The following is a 15,433-nucleotide window of genomic DNA, read 5'->3' as shown; positions in this document are numbered from 1 at the left end:
TAGTGTTGGGGTCAGGAGATTGAGTATTGACGATGGGTTTTGAGGTGTAGCTCTGTGCTGAGAATTGGAGAGTAGTATTGGGGTCGGGAGATTGAGTATTGATGATGAGTTTGAGGTGTAGCTCTGTGTTGTGGTTCTGTTCGCCGAGCTGGGAGTTTTTGTTGCAAACGTTTCGTCCCCTTTCTAGGTGACATCTTCAGTGCTTGGGAGCCTCCTGTGAAGCGCTTCTGTGCTGATTCCTCCGGCATTTATACTGGTTTGAATCTGCCGCTTCCGGTTGTCAGTTGCTGTCCGCTGCAGTGGCCGGTATATAGGGTCTAGTTCAATGTGTCTGTTGATAGAATCTGTGGATGAGAGCCATGCCTCTAGGAATTCCCTGGCTGTTCTCTGATTGGCCTGCCCTATAATAGTGGTGTTGTCCCAATCGAATTCGTGTTGTTTGTCATGTGAGTGTATGGCTACTAGGGATAGCTGGTCGTGTTGTTTCATGGCTAGTTGGTGTTCATGGATGCGGGTTGTTAGCTGTCTTCCTGTTTGTCCTATGTAGTGTTTTGTGCAGACCTTGCATGGGATTTTGTACACCACGTTGGTTTTGCTCATGCTGGGTATCGGGTTCTTTGTCCTGGTGAGTTGTTGTCGGAGGGTGGCTGTTGGTTTGTGTGCTGTTATGAGTCCTAGTGGTCGCAGCAGTCTGGCTGTCAGTTCAGAAATGCTCCTAATGTATGGGAGTGTGGCCAGTCCTTTGGGTTGTGGCATGTCCTCATTTCGTTGTCTTTCCCTAAGGCATTGTTGATGAAATTCGTGGGTATCCGTTTTTGGTGAATACCTTGTATAGGTGTTCTTCTTCCTCTTTTTGTAGTTCAGGTGTGCTGCAGTGTGTGGTGGCCCTTTTGAATAATGTCCTGATACAACTTTGTTTGTGTGTGTTGGGGTGGTTGCTTTCATAGTTCAGGGCTTGGTCTGTGTGTGTGGCTTTCCTGTATACCTTTGTGCTGAATTCTCCGTTCGGTGTTCTCTGTACCATCACATCCAGGAATGGGAGCTGGTTGTCCTTTTCTTCCTCTCTCGTGAATCAGATTCCTGTCAGTGTGGCGTTGATGATCCGGTGTGTGTTCTCTATTTCTGTGTTTTTAATGATTGCAAAGGTATCATCTACATATCTGACCCAGAGTTTGGGTTGTATTTGCGATAAGACTGTTTGTTCTAACCTTTGCATTACTGCTTCTGCCATGAGTCCGGAGATTGGTGAGCCCATGGGTGTTCCATTGATTTGCTCATATATCTGGTTGTTGAATGTGAAGTGTGTTGTGAGGCACAGGTCCAGTAGTTTAAGTATGCCGTCTTTGTTAATAGGTTCAGCGTCCTGTTGTCTGTTCTGTATGTCCAGCAGGTTGGATATTGTTTCTCTGGCTAGGGCTTTGTCGATAGAGGTGAACAGTGCCGTTACATCGAATGAGACCATGGTTTCTTCCTTGTCTATGTGTATATTTCTAATGATGTCCAAGAATTCTTGTGTTGATTGTATACAGTGTCTGGATCCGCTGATCAGGTGTTTCAGTTTCTGTTGTAGTTCTTTAGCCAGTTTGTGTGATGGTGTTCCTGGTAGTGATACCATGGGTCTGAGTGGGATGTCTGGTTTGTGTACTTTGGGTAGTCCATAGAATCTGGGGGTGTTGTTGCTTTCCGGTTTCATTCTCTGTAGGTCAGACCTGGTTATCTGTCCATTTTTTTGTAGATTCCTCAGTGTGTTGTTTATCCTATTGGTGAGCTGTGAGGTGGGGTCAACCTCCCTCTTTTGGTAGGTGTTGGTATCCTGCAAGTAGTTGTTCTGCTTTATTAATGTAATCTGACTTATCCAGTATCACAGTCATTCTGCCTTTGTCTGCTGGTAGTATGATTATGTTCTTATCGTTTCTTAGTGATTTTAGTGTTTCCCTCTCCTTGGTGTTGAGGTTATGTGTTTGTCTTTTTCTTGTTATCATAGGTACGACCGTTTGTCTCACTGTTTGTTGTGTCTCTTCTGTCAGTCCATTGTTCCTGAGTGTGCATTCTAGTGCTGCTAGGAAGTCTGCTGTCTTGGCGTCCCCGTGGTTGTACTTAAGACCCTTGGCAAGTATAGTTCTTTCTGACTCATAACAGCACACAAACCAACAGCCACTCTCAGACAACTCACCAGGACAAAGGACCCGATACCCAGCAGGAGCAGAACCAACGTAGTGTGCAAAATCCCATGCAAGGACTGCACAAAACACTACATAGGACAAACAGGAAGACAGCTAACAACCCGCATCCATAAACACCAACTAGCCACGAAACGACACGACCTAGTAGCCATACACTCAGATGACAAACAACACGAATTCGATTGGGACAACACCACTATTATAGGGCAGGCCAAACAGAGAACAGCCAGGGAATTCCTAGAGGCATGGCACTCATCCACAAATTCTATCAACAGACACATTGAACTAGACCCTATATACCGGCCACTGCAGCGGACAGCAACTGACAACCGGAAGCGGCAGATTCAAACCAGTATAAATGCCGGAGGAATCAGCACAGAAGCGCTTCACAGGAGGCTCCCAAGCACTGAAGATGTCACCTAGAAAGGGGATGAAACGTTTGCAACAAAAACTCCCAGCTCGGCGAACAGAACCACAAGAACGAGCACCCGAGCTACAAATCTTCTCACAAACTTTGAATGTAGCTCCGTGCTGAGAGTTGGACAGTAGTGTTGGGGCCGGGAGATTGAGTATTGATGATGGGGTTTGAGGTGTAGCCCCGTGCTGTGAATTGGAGAGTAGTGTTGGGGTCAGGAGATTGAGTATTGATGATGGGGTTTGAGGTGTAGCCCCATGCTGCGAATTGGAGAGTAGTGTTGGGGCCGGGAGATTGAGTATTGACGATGGGGTTTGAGGTGTAGCCCCGTGCTGTGAATTGGAGAGTAGTGTTGGGGTCAGGAGATTGAGTATTGATGATGGGGTTTGAGGTGTAGCCCCATGCTGAGTTGGACAGTAGTGTTGGGGTCAGGAGATTGAGTATTGACGATGGGGTTTGAGGTGTAGCCCCGTGCTGAGTTGGAGAGTAGTGTTGGGGTCAGGAGATTGAGTATTGACGATGGGGTTTGAGGTGTAGCCCCGTGCTGAGTTGGAGAGTAGTGTTGGGGTCAGGAGATTGAGTATTGACAATGGGGTTTGAGGTGTAGCTCCGCGCTGAGAGTTGGGTCTCACCTTGCAGCCCTCCACATGGCTCGTTTCTCAGCCTCGAGTGCTCTCCGCTCAGCGGGAGACAGCTCCTTATCCCGTGCCCCAGGCAGGTCTGGGCTCTGCATCCGCATCCTCTCCTGATAGCGTCTCTCTGCCTTGGCCGTGCGGATGGGTGCCACGGGCTCAGGGTACGCTGGGGACAGTCTGCAGGGCAACATACACCTCACCATTAACACAACAGGCACTGGCCATGGCACAGGGACACTGTATGCACACCCGCACCGATGTCATCATGGCGATGTGTACCACATAGTGCCATTGCGACAGGTACATGCATACACACAGCGTGCCATGGCGACAGGTACACACGCGCACTGCACACCATGGCAACAGGTACACACACAGAGCGCACCATGGTGACAGGTATACATACTCACAGTGAACCATGGCGACAGGTACATACACACACACACACAGTGAACCATGGCGACAGGTACATACACACACACACAGTGAACCATGGCGACAGGTACATACATATACACACACACCCTGTCACGGCGATGTGTATACACACACAGAGTGCACCATGGCGAAAGGGATACACACACACACACACAGTGAACCATGGCGACAGGTACATACACACCATCACAGCGATGTACACACATGTACACACACACACACATCCCGTCATGGCGACGTGGATACACACACGGACATGCGCACACAGTGTCATGGCGAAGTGGATACACACATGGACACATACACAGTCACGGCAATGTGCATACACACACACACACACACACACACACACACACACACACACACAGCGCACCATGGCGACAGGTATACACACACAGTGCGCCATGGCGACAGGTACACACACACACAGCACGCCATGGTGATAGGAACACAGGCGCGCGCGCGCGCGCGCGCACACACACACACACACACACACACACACACACACACACACACAGCGCGCCATGGCGATAGGAACACACACACACACAGCGCGCCATGGCGATAGGAACACACACACACACACACACAACACCATGGCGACAGGAACACACACAGCGCACCATGGCGACAGGAACACACACAGCGCACCATGGTGACAGGAGTACACACACACACAGCGCGCCATGGTGACAGACACAGACACACACACACACCACGCCATGACGACAGGTATACACACACACACACACACACACACCACGCCATGACGACAGGTATACACACACACACACACCACGCCATGACGACAGGTACACACACACACACACCACGCCATGACGACAGGTACACACACACACACACCACGCCATGGCGACAGGTACACACACACACACACCACGCCATGGCGACAGGTATACACACACACACACACACCACGCCATGACAACAGGTATACACACACACACACCACGCCATGACAACAGGTATACACACACACACACACACACACAGCGCATCACGGTGATGCGTTTATACACACACACACACAGTCACGATAATGTGTACACAGAGTCACGGCGATGTGAACACACACGGACACAGCATCACGACAATGTGTATACACACCCTGCACCATGACGACAGGTATACAAACACACACAGCGTGCCATGTCGGCAGGTTTACACACACACTGTGCGCCATGGCGACAGGTATATATACACACACACACGCACACACACACAGCGCGTCACGGCAATGTGTACACACATAGAGCGTCACGGCGATGTGTGTACACACAGTCACAGCGAGGTGTAAACACATGACATTACGGCGATGTGGGTACACACGCACACACACTCACAGCGACGCGTGCGCACGCACTGCGTCACGGCGACACGTGCGCACACACGGTGACACGTGTGCACACACTCACGGCGTCACGGTGATGTGTGTACACACACGTGGTGTCACGTGATGTGTGTACACACAAACACACGGTGTCATGGCGATGTGTACACACAGACGGCGTCACGGCGATGTGTGTACACACACGGGGTCACGGCGACGAGTGTACATACACGGCGTCACGGCAACGAGTGTACATACACGGCGTCACGGCAACGAGTGTACACACACGGCGTCACGGCAACGAGTGTACACACACGGCGTCACGGCAACGAGTGTACACACACGGCGTCACGGCAACGAGTGTACACACACGGCGTCACGGCAACGAGTGTACACACACGGCGTCACGGCAACGAGTGTACACACACGGTGATGTGCGTAGACACACACTGCCTCACAGCGACGTGTGCAGACACACAGTCACGTATGTAGACACACACTGCCTCACAGCGACGTGTGCAGACACACAGTCACGTGTGTAGACACACACTGCCTCACAGCGACGTGTGCAGACACACAGTCACGTGTGTAGACACACACTGCCTCACAGCGACGTGTGCAGACACACAGTCACGTGTGTAGACACACACTGCCTCACAGCGACGTGTGTAGACACACATACAGGGTAACGGCGACGTGCGTAGACACACACGGCGTCACGGCGACGGGCGATGAGACACACACGGCGTCGGGTGTAGAGACACGGCGTCACGGCAACGTGCGTAGAGACACGGCGTCACGGCAACGTGCGTAGAGACACGGCGTCACGGCAACGTGCGTAGACACACGGCGTCACGGCAACGTGCGTAGAGACACGGCGTCACGGCAACGTGCGTAGAGACACGGCGTCACGGCAACGTGCGTAGAGACACGGCGTCACGGCAACGTGCGTAGAGACACGGCGTCACGGCAACGTGCGTAGAGACACGGCGTCACGGCAACGTGCGTAGAGACACGGCGTCACGGCAACGTGCGTAGAGACACGGCGTCACGGCAACGTGCGTAGAGACACGGCGTCACGGCAACGTGCGTAGACACACGGCGTCACGGCAACGTGCGTAGACACACGGCGTCACGGCAACGTGCGTAGACACACGGCGTCACGGCAACGTGCGTAGACACACGGCGTCACGGCAACGTGCGTAGACACACGGCGTCACGGCAACGTGCGTAGACACACGGCGTCACGGCAACGTGCGTAGACACACGGCGTCACGGCAACGTGCGTAGACACACGGCGTCACGGCAACGTGCGTAGACACACGGCGTCACGGCAACGTGCGTAGACATGGTGTCACATACACACACACAGCGTCACGGCGATGCACAGGGAAGTGCAGTACTCTGGCTGTGCATCGCTGTGGTATGTACATGTACGGTATCCCCATAGAGAGGCAACGGCGGCACCATCACCATTTCACCGTGCGGTGTACCCCATGATGGCACACAGCCTCACCTCTGGGCTGTGGAACTGGAATGGAACCTTTAGCAAGCACTCTCTTACCCAGTCATGGAGTTGGGACGCGTTTCTTCACTCGATCGCTGCTCTCCCCGACCATCAACCTGTAACGCTCTGAGAGACAGAAAGATGCTTTAGGAAACCAAACGTGCAGCACATGCTGGAAATCACAAACTAAAACTGAAATTCCCGGACAAGCTCCGCAGCAGCATCTGGGGAGAGAAATCCCAGCTAACCTTTCTAGTCAAACTGGGTCAGAGGAAGGCTCACCCGACCTGAAACATGAACTCGGCGCTCTCTGCACAGATGCTGCCAGACCTGCTGAGCTTCTCCAGAAAGATGCTTGACTTGGGGCCAGGGATTTTACTGGATCACGACCCACCCATCGCGAGTCGTCAGGCTGTCTACAACATTAGTGTGACCCAGTTCCTGGATCCGCTCTGCCAGCACCCCAGCCTTGATCTGACCACAGGGACACACGGGAGGTGAGTTCCTCTCGGACTCCAGGGTTTGGGCTTCCTGAGGGAACATGCTGCATACCCAGTGCTTGGCGATTCCGGATTCCTTCTGTGCAACTGCTCCATCTTGTACTCGACACCTTCGATCCTCACGCTGGCCTGCCCACTGGAGAGTCGCTTCTCTTCACCCTCCTCCTCCTCCTCCTCATCCAGCACCACATCCGGAGCTCGGTGCCGCATCTTCCGCTCTGGGACAGAAAAACCCACGTCAAAAGGGCTGCGGACACAAGGGAGATGGGTTCCTTCTGCAGAGCTGCAGACTCCAGCTCAGTGGGAGCAGACTGGGCAGGAGCACGATCGGGACCAGTGCCGGAGTACTGCCAAGGTCACCGCAGCCTGCTCGGCCAAGTGCTGGTTGGCATAGACACAATGGGCCGAAGGGCCTGTTTCTATGCTGTGATTGGGGGGCAAGGGGGGAGTGATGGGAATGGTGAGTCATTGGGGGGGAAGGGGGGAGGAAGGGGGACTGGTTTGGGGGGAGCAGTTGGGGGGGAGCAGTTGTGGGGTTGTTGTGTGGGGGGGGGGCTTGGAGGGGAACGGTTTGGGGGGGCGAGAGGGGAGCAGTTGCAGGGGTGCAGTTTTGAGGGAAGAGCGAGGGGAAGGGTTTGAGGAGGTGAGGGGGAGCAGGGGAACGGTTTGGGGGACTGAGGGGGGAGCGTGGTTTGGAGGGAGTGCAGTTGGGGGGGGGGGGGGGGGGGGGGGGACCGGGGGAACGGCTGGGAGGGGGGGGGGGGGGAGTGAAAGGAATGGTTTGGAGGGGGTTAGGAGCAGCGGTTTGGGGGAGGGTTGGGGGGGGGGAAACGGTTCGGGAGGGAGCAGTTTGGGGGGAGGGGATGGTGCGGTTGGGGGGGGGAGCACGGTTTGGGGGGGAGGGGGGGATGGTGCAGTTTGGGGGGGAGCGCGGTTTGGGGGGGGGAGGGGATGGTGCGGTTTGGGGGGGGAGCGCGGTTTGGGGGGAGGGGGAGGGGATGGTGCGGTTTGGGGGGGGGAGCACGGTTTGGGGGGGGATGGTGCGGTTTGGGTAGGGAGCGGTTTGGGGGGAGGGGGAGGGGGCGGTCTGGTTGGTCTGCTGTCGAGGTGTAGGTGACAGGGCTGACCTCGGGGACGAGGGTGAAAGGTTGGTCAATGGTTACAGCAGCTTCTCATGAGCGGGATGTTCTTGAAGCAGCACCAGCCTCGGTGCCGTGGGAAGGCAGCAGGATTGTTGGAAATGTGTTGGAAAAGCACCAAGGGTTTCCCTGGTGCAGTCTCCAGGTTAATGACAGGAACGCCACCCCCCCAGGTCACACTGACATGTCTCACCTTCCTCTTCCTTCATCTTCCTCAGATCATCCTCTGCCACCAGCGACACCCGCTTGGGTCTCTCTGCTACCTGCTGTCTCACATCTATTTCAAAGTATTTTTGTCTGGCCCGGAATGTCCGCTGCTCGGGGCTCTCCAGCGGGCTGCCCGATGGTACCTTGTAATGGAGGACAGAACCGGTCACATCTCGGGCAGTGAGCAACACTTCTACACTGCAGGTAGACCCCTGACAAACCCTTTGTCAGCCTGGCTGGATGGTGGCACCATGCCAAGCCAGCCCTCAGTACCTCCACCCCACCCCACCCCACCTCACCCCCAGCAGGGATCATAAACCACAAATGATCCCTGACACCTGCCACAAAACTCCTACACTCACTCAAGGACAGGTACCAAACCAACCTCTCACTCCGGTTTCCAAGGCAACTGCCACTATAGGCCGGAGAGATCAATACTCATACTGTGTGCTTTCAGACAAAGGAGAACGTGCAGGCTCGGTACAGGTGGTTATTTTACAGCATTTGGTGCAGGGATCGGTGTCACTGGCATTTATTGCCCATCCTGAAATAGTCCTCATTGAGGAGCTGGTCAGCTGCCTTGTAGGGGGGCTCCTGGGCTGTAGGGAGACAGACAACGTCATTACAGCGGTACTCTGACTCAGTGACACTGAAGGAACGGCAATATATATTCCCAGTGAAGATAGAGAGTGGTTCGGAGGGGAACCTGCAGGGGGTGGTGTTCCCGTGTATCTGCAGCCCTTGTCCTTCTAGATGGAAGTCGTCGTGGGTTTGGAAGGTGCTGTCTGAGGGTCTTTGGTGAGTTTCTACAGTGCATCTTGTAGAGTGTACACACTGCTGCTACTGAGTGTGGGTGGGGGGAGGGAGGGGACGGTACACACTGCTGTTACTGAGTGTGGGTGGGGGAGGGAGGGGACGGTACACACTGCTGCTACTGAGTGTGGGTGGGGGGAGGGAGGGGACGGTACAAACTGCTGCTACTGAGTGTGGGTGGGGGGAGGGAGGGGACGGTACACACTGCTGCTACTGAGTGTGGGTGGGGGGAGGGAGGGGACGGTACACACTGCTGTTACTGAGCGTGGGTGGGGGAGGGAGGGGTCGGTACACACTGCTGTTACTGAGTGTGGGTGGGGGGAGGGAGGGGACGGTACACACTGCTGTTACTGAGCGTGGGTGGGGGGGAGGGGGGATGGTACACACTGCTGCTACTGAGTGTGGGTGGGGGGAGGGAGGGGACGGTACACACTGCTGTTACTGAGTGTGGGTGGGGGGAGGGAGGGGACGGTACACACTGCTGTTACTGAGTGTGGGTGGGGGAGGGAGGGGACGGTACACACTGCTGTTACTGAGTGTGGGTGGGGGGAGGGAGGGGATGGTACACACTGCTGTTACTGAGTGTGGGTGGGGGAGGGAGGGGACGGTACACACTGCTGTTACTGAGTGTGGGTGGGGGGAGGGAGGGGACGGTACACACTGCTGTTACTGAGTGTGGGTGGGGGGAGGGAGGGGACGGTACACACTGCTGTTACTGAGCGTGGGTGGGGGAGGGAGGGGACGGTACACACTGCTGTTACTGAGCGTGGGTGGGGGGAGGGAGGGGACGGTACACACTGCTGCTACTGAGTGTGGGTGGGGGGAGGGAGGGGACGGTACACACTGCTGTTACTGAGTGTGGGTGGGGGAGGGAGGGGACGGTACACACTGCTGTTACTGAGCGTGGGTGGGGGAGGGAGGGGACCGTACACACTGCTGTTACTGAGTGTGGGTGGGGGAGGGAGGGAGTGGGTGTTTGTGGATGTGGGGCCAATCAAGCGGCTGCTTTGTCCTGGATGGTGTTGAGTTTCTTGAGTGTTGTTGGAGCTGCCCCCGTCCAGGGCAAGTGGGGAATATTCCATCCCCCTCCTGCCTTGTAGATGGTGGACAGGCTTTGGGGAGTCAGGAGGTGGGTGACTCACTGCAGGACTCCCAGCCTCTGGCTACAAGAGCAGGTCACTGTGTTTACGTGGTGAGTCCAAGTGAGTGTCTGGTCACTGGTCACCCTCGGGATGTTGATAGTGGGGGATTCAGTGATGGTAACACCATTGAATGTCAAAGGGCGGTGGTTAGATTGGATCTAATTGGAGATGGTCATTGCTGATACTTGTGTGGTGTGAACATTATTTACCACTTGTCAGCCCAAGCCTGGATACTGTCCAGATCTTGCTGCATTTGAGCATGAACTGCTTCAGTCTCTGAGGAAATGTGAAAGGTGCTGAACACTGTGCAATCATCAGCAAACATCCCCACTCCTGACTTTATGCTGGAGAGAAGGGTATTGAAGCAGCTAGGCTAGGGCCAGAGCATGAGACACTTCCCTGAGGAGGACCCATCTACTGAGGTAGTGTGGGCTGACGTTACACTGCTGGGAGTTTTTTATAGGCCTCCGCAGAGTTCCAGGGAGGTGGAAGAGAGGATTAGCAAAATTATTCTGGGTAGGAGTGAAAGGAACGGGGTGGTCATTATGGGGGACTTTAACTTCCCCAACATTGACTGGAAATGCTATAACTCTAGTAAGTCGGATGGATCAGGTTTTGTCCAATGTGTACAGGACGGTTTCCTGACACAGTATGTCGAAGGGCCGACAAGAGGGAAGGCCACACTGGATCTGGTGCTTGGTAATGAACCAGGCCAGGTGTTTGATTCAGTTGTAGGTGAGCACTTTGGAGAGAGTGACCATAATTCAGTTCCGTTTAGTTCAGCGATGGAAAGGGATAGGTACTTGCCACGGGTCAAGAGTTATCGATGGGGCAAGGGCAATTACAATGCGATTAGGCAAGAATTGTGGGCAGCACGGTGGTTAGCACTGCTGCCTCATAGCGCCAGAGACCCGGGTTCAATTCCCACCTCAGGCAACTGTCTGTGTGGAGTTTGCACGTTCTCCCTGTGTGTACGTGGGTTTCCTCCGGGTGCTCCGGTTTCCTCCCACAGTCCAAAGATGTGCGGGTCAGGTGAACTGGCCATGTTAAATTGCCCGTAGTGTTAGGTAAGGGGCAAATGTAGGGGTATGGGTGGGTTTCGCTTCGGCGGGTCGGTGTGGTCACACTGTAAGTAATCTAATCTAATTAGGGTAGCAAAATGCAGGGGGTGCAGACAATGGAAATGTGGAGCTGGTTTAAGGAACAGATATTGTGTGTCCTTGATAGGTATGTCCCTGTCAGGCAGGGAGGAAGTGATAAGGTAAGGGAACCGTGGTTTACAACAGAAATTGCTTCTCTTGTTAAGCAGGAGGAGGAGGAGGCTTATGTGTTGATGAGGCAAGATGGTTCAGATGAGGTGATGGAGAGTTGCAGATCAGGAAGGATTTAAAGAGAGTTAAAAAGAACAAAGAGAGGACACGAGCTATCTTTAGCAAATGGAATAAAGAAGAACCCTAAAGCTTTTGATAGGAAAAAGGATGATTCGGGTAGGAATAGGGCCAGTCAAAGACAGAAGTGGGAAGTTGAGTGTGGACCCTGTGGAGATCGGAGAGGTGCTAAATGAACATTTCTCATCGGTTTTCACTCAGGAAAAGGAGAATATTGTAGAGGAGAAGAACGAGGTACGAGATATTAGACTAGAAAGGATCGAGGTTAGTTACAAACTAGTGTTATCAATTCTAGGAGGAGTGAAAGTAGACAAGTCCCCTGGGCCGGATGGGATTTATCCGAGGATTCTCTGGGAAGCGAGGGAGGAGATAGTTTGATCTTTGGGTTGTCATTGTCTACGGGTTTAGTACCTGAGGACTGGAGGATTGCAAATGTTGTGCCCTTGCTCAAGAAGGGCAGCAGAGATGACCCAGGTAATTATAGACCAGTGAGCCTTACTTCTGTTGTCGGAAAGGTTTTGGAAAGGATTATACAGGATCGGATTTATCATCATCTAGCAAGCAACAATTTGATTTCAGATAGTCAACATGGTTTCCTCAAGAGCAGGTCATGTCTCACATTGAGTTTTTTGAGAAGGTGACCAAGCATGTAGATGAGGGTAGGGCAGTTGACGTGGTATACATGGACTTCAGTAAAATCTATAAGGTTCCACATGGTAGGCTGTTGGAGAAAATGCAGAGGCATGGAATTGAGGGGGATTTAGCAGTTTGGATTAGAAACTGGCTTTCTGAAAGGAGGCAGCGAGTGGCGGTTGATGGGAAATATTCAGCCTGGAGTCTGGTTATTAGTGGTGTGCCACAAGGGTCTGTTTTGGGACCACTGCTGTTTGTCATTTTTATAAATGACTTAGACGCAGGCATAACATAGGTGGATGGATTAGTAAGTTTGCAGGTGACACTAAAGTCGGTGAAGTAGTGGTCAGTGTGGAAGAATGTTACAGGTTGCAGGGGGATTTGGATAAACTGCAGAATTGGGCTGAGAGGTGGCAAATGGAGTTCAATGCAGCTAAATGTGAGGTGATGCACTTTGGGAAGAATAACAGGAAGGCAGAGTACTGGGTCGATGGAAAGATTCTTGGTAGTGTGGATGTGCAGAGGGATCTTGGAGTCCATGTACAAAGATCCCTGAAAGTTGCCACCCAGGTGGATAGTGCTGTTAAGGCGGCATACAGTGTGTTAGCTTTCATTGGTAGAGGGATTGAGTTCCGAAACCACAATATCATGCTGCAACTATACAAAACGCTGGCGCGGCCACACTTGGAATATTGTGTACAGTTCTGCTCCCCATATTTCGGGAAGGATGTGGAAGCATTGGAAAAGGTGCAGAGGAAATTTACCAGGATGTTGCCTGGTCTGGAGGGAAGGTCTTATGAAGAAAGGCTGAGAGACTTGGGTCTGTTCTCATTGGAAAGAAGAAGGCTAAGGGGGGATTTAATAGAGACATACAAGATGGTCAGAGGATTAAATAGGGTCGACAGTGAAAGTATTTTAAGCAAAAGTGAAGACTGCAGATGCTGGAGACCAGAGTCGAGATTAGAGTGTTGCTGGAAAAGCACAGCAGGTCAGGCAGCATCCGAGGAGCAGGAAAATCAACGCTTTGGGGAAAAGGGTCTTTTTCCTTTCTGATGACGTCAGTTTGTACAAGGGGTATAGTTACAAACTGAGGGGTGATAGATTTAAGACAGATGTCAGAGGCAGGTTCTTTACTCAGAGAGTGGTAGGGGGGTGGAATGCCCTACCTGCTAATGTAGGTAACCCAGCCACACGAGGGAGATTTAAACAATCCTTAGATAAGCACATGGATGATGATGGGATAGTGTAGGGGGACGAGCTGACAATAGTTCACAGGTCGGTGCAACATCAAGGGCCGAAGGGCCTGTTCTGCGCTGTATTGTTCTACGTACACTGAGGAACTGTAATTATAGACCAGCGAGCCTTACGTTTGTAGCAGCAAAAGTTTTGGAAAGGATTATAAGAGATTGGATTTATAGTCATCTCGCAAGCAAGAGTTTGATTTCAGATAGTCAACATGGCTTTGTCAAGAGGAGGTCATGTCTCAAAACCCTTCTGTATGCTGCAGAGATGTCCTGGAGCTGAGATGACTGACCTCCAATAACAAGGGCCGGGTATGACTCTAACCAGTGGGGAGTTTGCCTCCAGATACCGATTGATTTCAGGTTTGTTAGGGCTTCCTGGCTAAGAGCAGCCTTGAATTTGAGAGTGTGAGAAAGTACTGGCACCTTTCAGAGCTCCATTGGCCGGTGAAACCTCCCAGGAGGCTTTGCAGCCCCGTTTACAGAGCCAGCCCCGTCACAGTGAGAGTGAAGGGACCAGCGAACAAGACTCACCTCGCCTGACCATTTGGGTTTAATTCTCTGTGTGAAGAAATCCTATGGGGAGGAAAGGAGCAGAATATTAAAAGGCAGCTGATGAGGTCGTCAGGAGTGAGGGGGGTGTTGGGGGTGAGGGGAAATCGATGTCAGGGCTTTAGGTGAATTGTATTTCTGGGGAGACAATGGCCCTGACTTTGGGGTCAGGAATGCCCGAGGCCTGATGGTGACGTTACAATCTGTCAGCAATAACACTGTTGAGCGTTGCCCTCCTTCTGATCATTACTGCACTTACTAATTAATCCTTAACACAACCAGCACCGACCTCACCATGGCAAGCAAACACCACACACAGATGGAATCAGAGAGTCAGAGAATCCTGACAGGACAAAGGCTGTTTGGGTGGTTGAGCCTGCACCTCACCCTAACCATACACTGACCCACAATCTCCCATGGCCAATTCACCCGGACCTGCACATCTTTGGACTGTGGGAGGAAACTGGAGCAGCTGGAGGGAACCCACGCAGACACGGGGAGAACGTGCAAACGTCCACACAGTCAGTCGCCTGAGGCTGGAATCGAACCTGGGTTCCTGGTGCTGGGACCACTGTGCCACCCAAAACAAGTGAGGAGAGACCTCTTCCACAATGAGCGCCCAGGGAGGGACCCCCCCCACCCCTCATAGAGAGCCCGGGGACCTCCTCCCCACCACACACACACACACACACTACACACACACACACACACACACAGAGCCAGGGGACCCCCCCTCACACAGAGCCTGGGGAGGGGACCCTCCCTCAAACAGAGCCTGGGGACCCCCCCCATACAGAGCCTGAGGAGGGCACATCCCCGCCCCCCAACACAGAGCCCGGGGAGGGGACACCCCTTCACCCCATCAGAGCCTGCCCCCCCCCCCACCACCACACACAGAGCCCAGGGAGGGGACCCTCCCTTACACAGAGCCCGGGGCCCCCCCCCTCACACAGAGGCTGGTGTCCACCCCCCCTCTCACACAGAGCCCGGGGACCCCCACCCCCCACACAGAGGCTGGTGTCCAACCCCCTCCCACACAGAGGCCAGGGATCACTACACACCCCCGCCTCACAGACCCCACCACCCCCACAAACTGGGGAGGGAAGGGTTATAAGGTCAGCTCAAAAACACTCACCGCCTTCAGTGGTAGTGGCAGCTCCTCTGGCCTGTGGAACGGGTTCGGACTGTTCCTGCCATCTGCCGATGTTGGAGCCACTGTCGGCCTCCCCCGGGGCAGTGGGTGGATAACCCCGGGCTTGGTCTGTACACCGGGGGGGGGGGGGGGGGAG

General features: G+C 53.5%; 1 protein-coding gene across 1 annotated transcript in view; it reads right to left on the bottom strand.

Annotated features, from left to right (window-relative positions):
* Positions 1-15,433, bottom strand: part of scrib (scribble planar cell polarity protein) — a 185,157-nt gene that overhangs the window by 23,332 nt on the left and 146,392 nt on the right. The window contains exons 31-36 of the mRNA XM_060825755.1: positions 15,280-15,405; positions 14,127-14,168; positions 8,362-8,518; positions 7,082-7,247; positions 6,587-6,655; positions 3,231-3,410 (exon numbers count right to left, since the gene is read on the bottom strand). Coding sequence (XP_060681738.1) covers positions 3,231-3,410; positions 6,587-6,655; positions 7,082-7,247; positions 8,362-8,518; positions 14,127-14,168; positions 15,280-15,405 — 740 coding nt within the window. The remainder of the gene's footprint in view (positions 1-3,230; positions 3,411-6,586; positions 6,656-7,081; positions 7,248-8,361; positions 8,519-14,126; positions 14,169-15,279; positions 15,406-15,433) is intronic.

Source organism: Hemiscyllium ocellatum, chromosome 5, assembly GCF_020745735.1.
Source record: "Hemiscyllium ocellatum isolate sHemOce1 chromosome 5, sHemOce1.pat.X.cur, whole genome shotgun sequence".
Lineage (NCBI taxonomy): Eukaryota > Metazoa > Chordata > Chondrichthyes > Orectolobiformes > Hemiscylliidae > Hemiscyllium > Hemiscyllium ocellatum.
The sequence above is the reverse complement of the archived record's forward strand: the minus strand, read 5'-3'. Positions and strand labels throughout refer to the sequence as shown.